Source organism: Rhizomucor pusillus (genome assembly GCF_041956525.1).
Source record: "Rhizomucor pusillus strain CBS 183.67 unplaced genomic scaffold VTP01scaffold_31, whole genome shotgun sequence".
NCBI lineage: Eukaryota > Fungi > Mucoromycota > Mucoromycetes > Mucorales > Lichtheimiaceae > Rhizomucor > Rhizomucor pusillus.
The window spans coordinates 108,614-120,474 of NW_027192173.1; the positions used below are offsets into that span (position 1 = coordinate 108,614).

At 45.8% G+C, this 11,861-nt stretch overlaps 5 protein-coding genes across 5 annotated transcripts; 4 read left to right on the plus strand and 1 right to left on the minus strand.

The window, feature by feature from the left end:
- Positions 1-282: 282 nt before the first annotated feature.
- On the plus strand, positions 283-1,452 carry VTP01DRAFT_7185 (uncharacterized protein; the record flags this gene model as incomplete). The annotated part of the gene is made up of 2 exons (XM_069386169.1): positions 283-528; positions 595-1,452. The coding sequence occupies 2 exons, from the start codon at positions 283-285 to the stop codon at positions 1,450-1,452; spliced, it is 1,104 nt and encodes a 367-aa protein (XP_069234554.1).
- A 159-nt stretch (positions 1,453-1,611) lies between these two features.
- On the minus strand, positions 1,612-2,986 carry VTP01DRAFT_7186 (uncharacterized protein; the record flags this gene model as incomplete). Its single annotated transcript, XM_069386170.1, has 7 exons — positions 1,612-1,917; positions 1,989-2,115; positions 2,176-2,279; positions 2,345-2,493; positions 2,550-2,598; positions 2,674-2,730; positions 2,795-2,986. 7 exons carry the CDS (start codon positions 2,984-2,986, stop codon positions 1,612-1,614), a joined length of 984 nt encoding a protein of 327 aa, XP_069234555.1.
- Positions 2,987-3,207: 221 nt separating this feature from the next.
- On the plus strand, positions 3,208-4,495 carry VTP01DRAFT_7187 (uncharacterized protein; the record flags this gene model as incomplete). The annotated part of the gene is made up of 6 exons (XM_069386171.1): positions 3,208-3,327; positions 3,389-3,445; positions 3,522-3,635; positions 3,710-3,897; positions 3,961-4,087; positions 4,163-4,495. 6 exons carry the CDS (start codon positions 3,208-3,210, stop codon positions 4,493-4,495), a joined length of 939 nt encoding a protein of 312 aa, XP_069234556.1.
- Positions 4,496-4,800: 305 nt separating this feature from the next.
- Positions 4,801-7,814, plus strand: VTP01DRAFT_7188 (uncharacterized protein; the record flags this gene model as incomplete). Its single annotated transcript, XM_069386172.1, has 11 exons — positions 4,801-4,838; positions 4,930-5,092; positions 5,152-5,351; positions 5,413-5,679; positions 5,749-6,039; positions 6,103-6,140; positions 6,209-6,484; positions 6,556-6,704; positions 6,776-7,063; positions 7,140-7,688; positions 7,761-7,814. 11 exons carry the CDS (start codon positions 4,801-4,803, stop codon positions 7,812-7,814), a joined length of 2,313 nt encoding a protein of 770 aa, XP_069234557.1.
- Positions 7,815-11,348: 3,534 nt separating this feature from the next.
- VTP01DRAFT_7189 (uncharacterized protein) lies at positions 11,349-11,741 on the plus strand (the record flags this gene model as incomplete). Its single annotated transcript, XM_069386173.1, has 2 exons — positions 11,349-11,457; positions 11,569-11,741. 2 exons carry the CDS (start codon positions 11,349-11,351, stop codon positions 11,739-11,741), a joined length of 282 nt encoding a protein of 93 aa, XP_069234558.1.
- Positions 11,742-11,861: the final 120 nt, after the last annotated feature.

Consider the following 11,861-nt stretch of genomic DNA (forward strand, 5'->3'; position numbering starts at 1 on the left):
AGCAGCCCGCCGGAGAAAACACTGTAAAAAAAAAGCTAAAAATATGCGTAGGCGGCCGTGCTACGTATGAAAACATATTGACATTAGACATAGAGTGATAATATCCAAATTCTTTCATACATTCTTTTGGATTTCGTCCTCTTGCCATCTACATTCTTTCTTGTTCTGCAATGGCCTTATATTTTATGCCATAAAAGAAAGAGATGGGAGGGAAACGACGACGGCAGCTCGCGTGGATCTGGAACTCCGCTATAAATGTATTACTTTATTTGTTTGCCATGAATGATCGACACCCACCCACACTGCTTGTGGAGCTTAGCACCCATGGCGAACAGTAGCCATGTTCGACGCTCCTTGTCGCCTCCCTCGCAAAGCAGACCCAACTCTGCCTTCCAGTGGCCGGTACCCACGTCCCCAGCCACCAAAGAAGACGAGCCAGACATAACAGTGAAGCAGATTCTTGAACGCTACCGAGATGATCCCGACCTGCTTCGACACATCTTGATGGCCAAGGCCGAAGAAGACAAAGTAAATTGGGTTTATTTTCAGTGTGAAAATGGTATATATTTAAATTGTGTGCTTGGATATGTATAGAGGCGCACGGCCGAGGATACACTCAAGGTGGAACAAGCAAGGATACAGCTGCGTGAACTTGATCTTCAAGTTATCCGGGAACACAGCAGGGCTACGACTCGGTATTATGACAAGCTGGCGCTTGCACCGCCGATGACGGGTGTACCGTACTCAGCGACTGGACATCCTTCAGATACCCCTTACTACGGCCTGGCACCGGTTCAGCAACAAGTTCTCGCCCGCATAACGGGAGATAACGAGCAGCAGCGACCACCGTCACCTGTTGTACCATACCCTCACTCTGCCCATCCGCTATGTCCACCTTCGTCAAGTCGTAACCATCTTTTACATCCCCCTCCTCAGCAGCAACAGCAGCAACAACCAGCGACGCCGATTTCACCCAGCGAAGAGCACTCTCGGAAACGGAACCGAGCATCTGTATCCAATAATGGCCATGATAATTTGTCTCACGATATGGTTATGGAAGCACTCAAGGCGAAAATACAACGCAGCTCGGACGGGAAACGAGTGCGTACCAGCAACAACAACAATAACCATGTAAAGACTTCGCAGATTCGGCAGGAATCCTTACCGTCGGCCTCATCCCCGTCTCCACGCTCTGCCAAGCCGATTTTGCCGCCTATTGACACCAGCGTAGGACGCATTAACGATACCTCTCGTCTCTTACATCCGACCACATCGCCTGCAGATCATGCACTAGCTGCTTCTAGGAATAGCAAGGCAGCATCAGCCTCATCTTCCACAACGACGTCATCGTCATCTTCATCAAACGAAACACTCAGCAAGCACCAGCAGCATCATCCACCGCCACCACCGCCCGCTTCTTCGCAAGCAACAACGGTCAAGTCTGAGAACTGAATGCTCCCACTTTTGATGACGATGGACAGTGAGGCAAAAGCAAATACATAGCTGACAGAAAAAAGAATGTTTAATCATTATATTACGAGAATATATGTATAAACGTATGAAAGAAAGAAAGGAAGGAAGACTGGAGAAGGAGAGAAAGAGCGGGAGACATTACTTGTCAAGTTGTTGTTGAGAGACACCCAAGGAAGACGGGCCGCCGGATGCAGGCAACGGCATAAAAATAGTCTTTCCACCCTGCGAGCGGCTCATTGACGAGAGGGTTTCAAGGTATCTAATCTGCATGGCAGCAGGCGTACTAAGAATATCGGCCGCCTCGCGCATGAGTTTGGCAGCGTCGACTTCAGCTTCCGAGGCTATCACGCGCGACTCTCCCAAACGTTTCGCTTGAGCTGCAGATGAAAGCGATTCTTGCAACTGTTGCGAAATATCAATGTCCTTGACAAGCGTGGCTTCAATCTAAGTGCGTAAATGGTTAGTTAGTTCTCCTTCCCCCATCCTATCTTTCCTCGTTATCTTTCATCACTTGCCTTGACGCCCCACTTTGTGGCGACTGGATCAATGTGCTCCTGTATCTCGCGGGAGATAGCGTCGCGGTTTTCAATCAAGTCTTGCAGCGAGTGGTGGCCACATACGTTTCTCAGCGTCGTACGCGCCCTGTATTTTATACGTGTTTAGTGTTCAGCTGAGAGTAGTAGCTTGTCAATGATTGTTTACCTTTCAATCAACGCGTGCAGTACATTGTTGACACCGTATTCTGCTTCAAATGGTGACACAACGTGCCAATACAAGACAGATTCGATGGCAATACTGACATTATCCTTCAACAATGCGGATTGTTATCAGCGATGCGTACATACGAGATATGCCGACCCCTTTTTTTTACCTTGGTCATGACTTCTTGCTTGGGTATTTCCGTAATTTGGATCGTCATATCCATCGGCTTCAAGCTTTCGGTGACAGGATTGATCTTTACCAGACCGGGATCAACAAACTTGTAAAACTTGCCGAATCTCGAGACGAGACCCACAGTGCCTGGCACGGGGAAGTGAGCATTAATTTGGAATTGCCGCGAGTTCAATGTAACTTGCCTTGTCGCACACGCTTGTAAGGGTTTGGACAGCATGGAATACACGGGAACTAAGCAAGCGTGCATGTGAGTGATACTGAAAAACATGAATATGTATCCTTTTTTCACTTCTCTTCTTCACACACCGATCCACAGAATCCAATGATTTCTCCCAATGCATTCATCATGCTGCCGTAGCAGCCCTAGAATACAAAGTTCGGTCACCTTGCTGTTACGTATATAAACTGAGTCATTTCTTTTTCTTACATGTGGAATATCATCCAGTCCAAAGTCGCGTGCGTAAGAGACTTGCACGTCTTCAGGCTTGATGCCGTAATCAGCAACATCGTCAATATCCTCCTCATCGTGGTCCTTGTAAGGCGGGAACTTTGCGTTGCTGTAAGAGGAAGAAGATGAGGGATCTTGTTGTTGTTCGTACGGTGCTGTTTTGTTATTCATGGGAAGAAAAGCAAAGCAAGGAAGAAGAAGAAAAAGAAACAGGCGAGAAAACAAGAGTGATCTAATAAGCTTTTTTCTCACTACGACATTGCTGTGGTGGGATTTTTGCTCAGCACCTGATTTGCTCAGCACCGTTTGCATAAAATTTTCCTTTGTGCTCACACACTCAAGCTACTTTCTTCACTTCTTTTCCTTTTACTCTTCTTCCCGCACGCAACCTTATGGAGCAAAGCGAACAACGTATGCAGCAATCCTATGAACGTGGCAAACATGGCCAGACGTATCGCCAAGCGCCGCAACCGGACTTTGCTTTCGAGACTAACATGACCATGATTGATCACGTAAATGTCGCTCAATCGTAGTAGGGGAACCGGGCAAGCAAAATAACATTGTAACATGCAGGGATGGTACGGTACCATGATGAACTGCCTTGGATCTATTGCAGGTGGTCTTGGAATGGCAAGTGATGATGATGACGTTTGCAGCATATATCCACAGCGGTGGATTAATATATGGCGTGAATTGATACTTACAGATTCCATGCTGCGTCTGCTGCCCGAACCCGTACAAACAAGTCGATTCAGGCTACGTAGGCCTAGTAACTCGGTTTGGACAATTTTACAAGTCTGTGAATCCTGGGTTGGTCAAGGTAAGCACGACGTGCATTTGTTGAACTGCTGGCATGTTGTACAAGAAATAAAGTAACCTAACTGTGTTTGTCAGGTGAATCCTCTGACTGAATCAGTCCACCGCGTCGATGTCAAAATGCAAATCGTCGAAATTCCGCGTCAGGTCATTATGACCAAGGATAACGTCAATGTACGCATCGACAGTGTGCTGTACTGGCACATTGAGAATCCCTTCCGCGCCGAATTCAATGTGAGCAACGTCAGACGCGCCTTGGTCGAAAGGTGAGATAGTTCCTATTATATCATGTTTACCTTTGTTTTAACCATCATTCGATACATATGTAGAACTCAAACTACGCTGCGTCATATTTTGGGCGCCAAAGTGCTCCAAGATTGTATCGAAAATCGGGAAGCGATCGCTAAAGAGATTCAGGACGTTACACGACCGGTTGCTAAGCAGTGGGGTGTTCGAGTAAGCTTCTTTTTTCTTAGATGACCTGACGCCACATCCACAGACTAAAGCATGTGAATCTTATGATTACTGTAGATTGAGTCGATACTTATCAAGGACCTCAACTTTTCTCAAGAGCTGCAAGAAAGCTTGTCAGCCGCGGCGCAGGCAAAACGTATGGGTAACGCCAAAGTCATCAGCGCACGCGCCGAAGTCAACTCGGCCAAGCTGATGCGCGAAGCTGCTGATATCCTGAGCACGCCTGCCGCCATGCAAATCCGGTACCTGGAGACAATGAATCAATTGGCTAAGGCACCAAACACTCGAGTTATCTTCATGCCATCGGATGCTGAGAACAAGCATGGTCACCAGCAGGGCATGCAGTTCACGCCTGCCCAGATTGCTGGTTATCAAACACTGACCCAGTGAAGTTTTTTACTTTATGTGCTTTCTTTCCCTTCTGTACACGATCTAGGTAGTAACTAGTAATAACAACTACGTATGTAAAATATATATTTTGTTTACCCATAAAACTATAGTCTATAGTCTACAGCAATAATCTTCTACATGCTTCCCCAGGATTTCGTATTGCTTTGCAACATGTCCTGCTGAGCATTGAAACAGAAAAAAGGAGGGCAAAAATTTCGGGCTTTTCCCGTTCTTGGTGGATGCATAAGCCTGACTGCTGAAGACCAGCTTACTTTCCGCACTTTTCCAGTTGTCCAGTACCTGCCATGGCGGAACCGTCCGCTCCGCTTGTCATTCCTCGATGGTAAAGTCGAGCACCGAATTGCACTGCAACGATCCTAAGCCCGGAGCGCCAACTATATATATATATATATCAAAATAACATGAATATAAAGGTTTTATGCAAGCAACAACCCGATCGAGTACCCGGCTGCAGCCATAGCAACGAACACTGTGCGAGCGACGCGAAGCCCAACATTGAGCATCAAGACAAAACCGTCTGCAATTTGGACACCCTTTTCAGAAGCTGACTCGGCGGCGCTGGAAAGAGCATATGAGGTTAGTTTGTAGTAGTGGCAGATATGCACCATCCACCTCAGACACGCATGACTTTTTAGAGCAACGATGTCTCGGCAGCCGTATCTGTCAGCGAGGATCATTTGTATGACGTTAAAGTCGCGTACCGTATAATGACACCTATATACTGGGACGGGCCTGCATATCCGGTGCGCAGAGCAACGTGGTTCATGCAAGTCGACAGTTCAAAGTGGGTGCCGTGCGAGGAAGTTTTGGCGCAGCAGGTGGAAGCAGGATATCAGTGAGTAAGCCCACGCCGCATATAGAGATGACGTTCTTGGTACTATATATGTTACATCTAGTAAATATAAACCCTACATGGCTCCTCTGCCGAATCTCGACTTGAATTTCTTATCGTTACCGGACGGCAATACCCGGTCAAAGCGATTATCGTTCCCAATGGCGAAAACTGAGGATGCTGTTGTCGATACGTCTGCAGCGACTGTGGAGGAGAAGAAGCTAGAAATGACTTTGGCAAGCCAACCCGTTGAAAAGCAATGGAATTTGCTTGGCCCGTACCTGGGACAATACGTTGCTTACACTGGAGTATACAATGCTTGGCTGTTATCGTAAGTGTAGAGTTTTGTTAGATGCATGTATGTGTGATAATATAAAACGTGTGCTTACACCCAGTGTAGCAACAGCACAAGTAGCAAGCTTGCCAAAAGCATCATTACGCGGCTGACAAATAAGCATAACCTTGGAGGTACTCGGTTGCTGAGAGGTTACGCAGAAGTTAAAAAGGCGATCCGGAAACAGAAATCAAAAGCGTCGAGCGTACCCAGCTCGCCAAAGCTGCCGGCTGAAGAGGATCGAGAGCAAGAGTTTCTGGATGATAAATTGAACGCGCTGAGCACTGAAGATTTGGAAGAGGAAGAACGATCGGAAGAAACCCGAGAAATCGACCATTTGGTGTTTGTTATACCTGGGTATGTTGTTTTTACAAAGGGCTACATATTTACAGTCATTCCTCATGTATTCTATCTTTGCAGCGCTGGTCAAAGACTTCTGGGACAGAATTTCATTGAAGGTAACCGAGCAAAAGTTTCAAAATTGGACCAACAGAGTGGATCTTCTAATCTGGAGCTTCGCTGTTAGACGTGAACACTCTCCGAAAATCATTAAAGACCGTGTTTAATATTGCCATGGACAGCAACGTGTATTCTAAACGGAAACCAAGCAACGGCATTCAGGTGCTTCCGATACCTTGGCGCCAGGAAGTGGAATTCCAGATATCGAGCCAAGAGGCCGAAGAGAAAGCTGAGGCTGATCTTGGGGTTCCCGGCGGCGATGAAGGGCAGCCCACGTTGGATGAACTCACAGTCGATAGCGTGCCAAATATACGAACCGCTGTTTCAGATGTTATTATGGATAGTAGGTTGGCCAGCTACGCCTAAGCTCATGACTAATTTACCGAATACTGACAAAATCCTCTATCTTTGCAGTTCCTCTTTACCTGACACCGAAATACCGAGATCAGATCATTGCTGCGCTGTGCAGACTGATCAACAAGATATACCTACGCTATGTCAGTCGCAACCCAGTCTTTCTGGAACGCAATGGACATGTATCTATAATTGGACATTCATTAGGAGTAAGTTGATACGATGCTGTAGGTTCTATACATACCTTTAATACTGAGTACTAATGTGAGAGTCGCTTTAGGCGCTCATTGCCTTTGATATGCTATCAATGCAACCGGTTAATAGAAAGCTGGACGCAGCAGATATCCTTACGTTAGCCGGCAAGTCCACGGTTGACATACCTTCGACGCTGCTGTTTCCTGTAGAAAACTTCTTTCAGCTTGGCTCTCCTGCTGGTGTGATGCTTCTTATCAAAGGACAACGAGTCGCCTCTCGGAAAACCATGCCGAGCTCCATCACAAATATCCCAAGTCGCAATTCCCCATTCAGCTATCCAGCTGCAAATAACGTGTATAACATATTCCACAAGGTGCGTGATCACGAACAAACGCTGCTGTTGCGCTAAGATAGGTCCACTGATTGTCTCTTCCTTTAAACATAAACAGTCTGATCCAATTGCATACCGGCTCGAACCGCTGATATCTAGACAGTACGGCACGCTTCTGAATCCAGAACCTATACCAAGCATAAAAGAACTGGTGAAACGTGCAAAAGAGAAGACGAAGACTGGCAACCGCATCACCAACAAGGCCGGCGCTATGTATGAGTCGTTCAAAATCGGTCTCACAACTAACCTGGTCATGCGTGGACTCGGGTTATCAAGACAGCAGATATACGAGGATCTGCAAGGCTCCAAGGATGCACAGCAGCCAACAACAACAACGACGACGACGATGACGACGCGGCATGCAAGATCTAGCAGTGACTCGGCGGTGCACGTTGCATCTGCCAAGGGATATTTTCCGACGACGAGCAACGACGGGTACCTCCAGCCTCCAGTAGCAGCACCGAGCCCTAACAATGGCCGGTTCTCTGAAGGAGCAAAAAGGTTACGGATGTTGAACACTAGAGGCCGCGTGGATTATTGCTTGCAGAGCAATGATCTAGAAAATCGATATTGGAGTGCGTTCAGTGCCCATTTACAATACTGGAAGGTATGCTTCTCGAACGAGTCAAACTGTGAGAGTAAAAGATGTGCTGATATAGACCTTTTCATCGTTTCTAAGGATGCCGATGTAGCCGCTTTTTTGATAAAGGAAATATACAAAGAATACGAATAAAAAAGGAGAGAGGAAGAGACGTCGCAGAGGCAACAGTTAAAGATTTGAGTCTTCCCCAACGGTTTATATGTGGAAAGAAGAAGAGCAGCTAGCTGGAACAGGAACGGCTCTGATGTTTATGATGTTGTCAAAGTCCCCTTTTACGAGTAGCTTCCAATGACGTCGGCATCGTACCTCTCCTGGCAGGCAGCAACGCGTTGAATCGTTAGATCACGGTTGTTGCGCGTGCTGCGCCAATCAGAGTAGCAGTAGCCCATCAACTCTACAAAGTGTATATAAACGAGTAAGAGAAGTTTGGGAGGCTCTACGTACAATGTCGTTGCGTCCCGTAGTTTTCACAACGAGGCCTAAGCAAGCAACAATCGTTCAAAGCATTGTAAGACAAAAAAAGACAAGAGTAGAGGAATGAAGAAAGACAACGTTTATTTGTAGCAGACTAGACTGATCACACAAAGCCAGGATTATGAGCAAGATAATTGCTACAACTAAAATGCAAGACTGCATTGCTGAGGACTAGCTAGAGTCCATACTTCATTTTCATTGTTTGTTATTGTGGGCTACGAGGAATAGGTTCCAAAAATCATGGGCTCTGAGGCGCTAAAGTTTAAAGAAGCAATCATCAGCATCAGTTTCCCTTACTTGCCGATTTGCTAGTTCAGTTAGTTGATTGAGGGAAAGAGAGAGACTAAAAATTCTGTCCTTTACACATGCCACACAGCAAACTTAATCTGCTACGACGTAAGCAACTGGTCTTTAGCACCAAGAAGCAGCATCAGCTTAACCATCCCTGGGGTGGCACCAGGCCGATTAAGCGCCTTCATTTGCCACTGTGAAGCGGGTGAAAATGAGTCCACAAAAACTGCTCTTATTATACCTTTCCGACGGCTCTCAGCAAGAACTCAGCGCATAGTCATCGTACAGATACGAGAGGAGTACGTACCAAATGCTTAAAAATAGCAGAAACCGGAATTTCGCATCAAAGCTACACAGTAGCATGTAAACACCAAAAGTGAAGCTCTTCGTGGTAAACCTCGTTGAAAATTGTTTTCTGCAAGGTTTCCCCCAAAAAAGGAACTGCATAAACTTGCTATTTTCGCAGGAGGCAATGGGAGAACATTGAGCGTGTCACACGAAAAGGGGGCCCTGATTAGGATGGGAAAAGCGGTTTGCATGTAAAGTACATTTCAGCAAGATACCGAACAAAATTGTTTCATGTTCCTTTATCCTGTAACGTTTCAGCCTGGATGGATGTATTTGAGTATCATTACCATAGTTTTTGAACACAAACATCGTCGTGAACTTTGTCGTCTCCAATTGAACTTGCCTTATTTGGATTTCGCGCTCGGGCGGATCAGCATTTCATTGTTGCGCAAACTATCATTCGGCATAAACAACAGCGCGGAGGAAATGCACAGGCAGACACCGAAATGCAGACTATCAACGGTTGAAATTAAGGAATGATACATTATAGCGCACACAAGCATTAGGTAACTTTAGTTGAACCAGCGGAATAAGGTTATCAATGCACCAAATCTGTGCAATTAGCGCGGCAACTTTAAATATTTAGTCTGTCTCCTGAGGAATGTCGGGAACCAACTCGGTCCAGCAGAATACAATCTAAGTAATACAATGAAAGGATAAAGCAAGACTACAAAGGCAGAGAGTGTATACAAAATGTAAGTTTACAAAAATGCCAAGTTTTAGCACACAACCCGAAACTCACAAATTTATTTGGCAGACTGCGTTGCTCGACCTGCCTCTCTTTCGTTCCAGGTTCACCCAGTCAGAGCGCCAGTTGCATTCATTCAGCTAACCAAAGTAAATTTCACTCATGGAATGACTAGGTCCCAAAGGTTTCGGCTCTGATTCCAAGGCACATTTCGAATTGCATTCGAAGATTGGTCTGGTACACTCATACGATCGTATGGTCGCAGCAAGCTCTCGGCTCCTTTCCCTGGTCCTCCTTACTTTATTGCTCGCAAGTTCAAGGGTTCTTTCTCTTAGGACACTTTTGTTGGTAACAAGCTCTGCGTTGAAGCGTGATCTTCGGTGCTATCCTCGAAGCTGCAGACAGAAGCATTACCCACTGCTTTTTGCTGTTACTTTCACCTGATTCTCGTGTACGCATGTCTCTGGTTTCCTGCTATGGTGGCACATTCTCTGTTCTGCTCATGCACACTATCGAGATGTAAGAAGGTATGGAAGCGAACAGGGTTTCAGAAAGAAGCTATGCTGACATGTTTTCAATCTGTTATCCGGCAAATGTGCCCTGGTTCAACTTTGCTTGGTGTTGCCTTAGTCCTACAAGTTATATCGTCATGATCTGAGGTATGGAGTATACAATTCATTTAACTACAACGCGGATGATGATGATGGTTGTCTTTTATTCCGGCAGATAAGTCCTTGTTTTCTTTTGCTTGGGCTTCGTTCTCTCTCGCTTTTTATCGGGTCCTTAGTGCCTGGTCGTCTTTTGGCGAGCAGGACGGCGCAAGAATCTAGTCCTGCGCTGTACAGAGGCATGCCAGCACTGCTGCTGCTTTATCCTCTTAACAGGGACACCAGCGTCAACACAGTCTTTGCATCAAACGTGTGTTGCCTGTACTGCTTGTGGCATCTATCCTGCAAGATGTGGCCCTTCGGGCTGACAGTTCTATGTCAAACCACCCAGAGGGCACCAAGGGCCATGGTACAGGTGGATCCGAGGTCCTCCTTCCCTGCCGAGGGCCGATCTTGTAGCTTCCTGAAAGCCCTTCTCTATGGAGCGTCGAGGAGCAATGGCCCGTTACCGAGTACCCTTCATTCCATCACCGGCTGGTCCGTGCATCCGATTTCATGATTTGCATCGACATTTTTGACGAACACCGAACGATCAGCACGCGCTCATTCATCGCATATGCATACAAGTTTTGGTCCACATCAGCATCTTTCATCGCATCAAAAGTTTTGCTATCATCATCATTCATCCTTGCATACACAATTTTTGCCCGATCGATCGTATTCAGCTCATCATACACAGCATGTCTGCATATACTCATCATCATCATACAATATTTTTGCTCACATACAGCATTCTCAACCAAGTTTCTGACAAGCGCATCCATTTATACACATCAACAGTTTGATGGCGCAAGACATTCATGAACCGAAAAGGCGACAATTTTGAACAAACCCAAAAGCCATGCTGGCATGGTTTGTCGAAAAGAAAAAGGAAAAAAAAACCTTGCATCGTCATCCAACATTTACATACACCATTTTTGATCGCATACAACATTTCGACTTGCATCCGACATTCTGATAAGCATATGTAATTTTTGACCGCGCACGCTGATCCGTGAACCGAAATCGGCAAGAAAAAACCGAAAAGCAAAACGAAAGAAAAAAGCAAAATAAAACGTAAAATGAAAAAAGAGCAAAATAAAAAAAAGCAAAAATGAAAATGAAAATGAGAAGCAAAAAAGCAGAATCTCCGAACCCCCCCCCCCAAAAAAAAGAAAAGAACCAAGAAAAACGTGCTCATTGCTCCAAAGCGCTCCTATGAAGTGGGGCAACCAGGGGCTTCAAAACGGTCTCAGTAGAGCGGTGGCTCTCGGTGAAGCCTGTATCCGTGGTCCGCAGTGTCCCCCGCGTGGTTTGATGCAGGACTGTCAGTTCGAACGGCTACATCTTGGAGGATAGATGTCACAAGCAGTACAGGCAACACATATTTGATGCGGAAACTGTGCTGATTCTGATGTTCGCTGTTGGGAGGGTAAAGCAACAGCAGCAGTGATGGCAGCCTCTATGCAGTCTGGTCAAGGTTCCCAATTCCTAATTGCAAATCAGGATACGCGTCAAAGACACTACGGTGATGATAAAAAGCTTTACATTTTGGATTACGATGGTGATGAGTATTATTTGAACAACAAGATATTTCATCTGCTTTTCTAGGTTTCCTTGCACAGCCCGATGTATCAAGAGCAAAGATGAGTATCAAATACTAAGAGTACATCAATGACTTTGGATGCTAATCGATTTCTTACTTGCATAGGTATCCTGAAGCTAAAATTA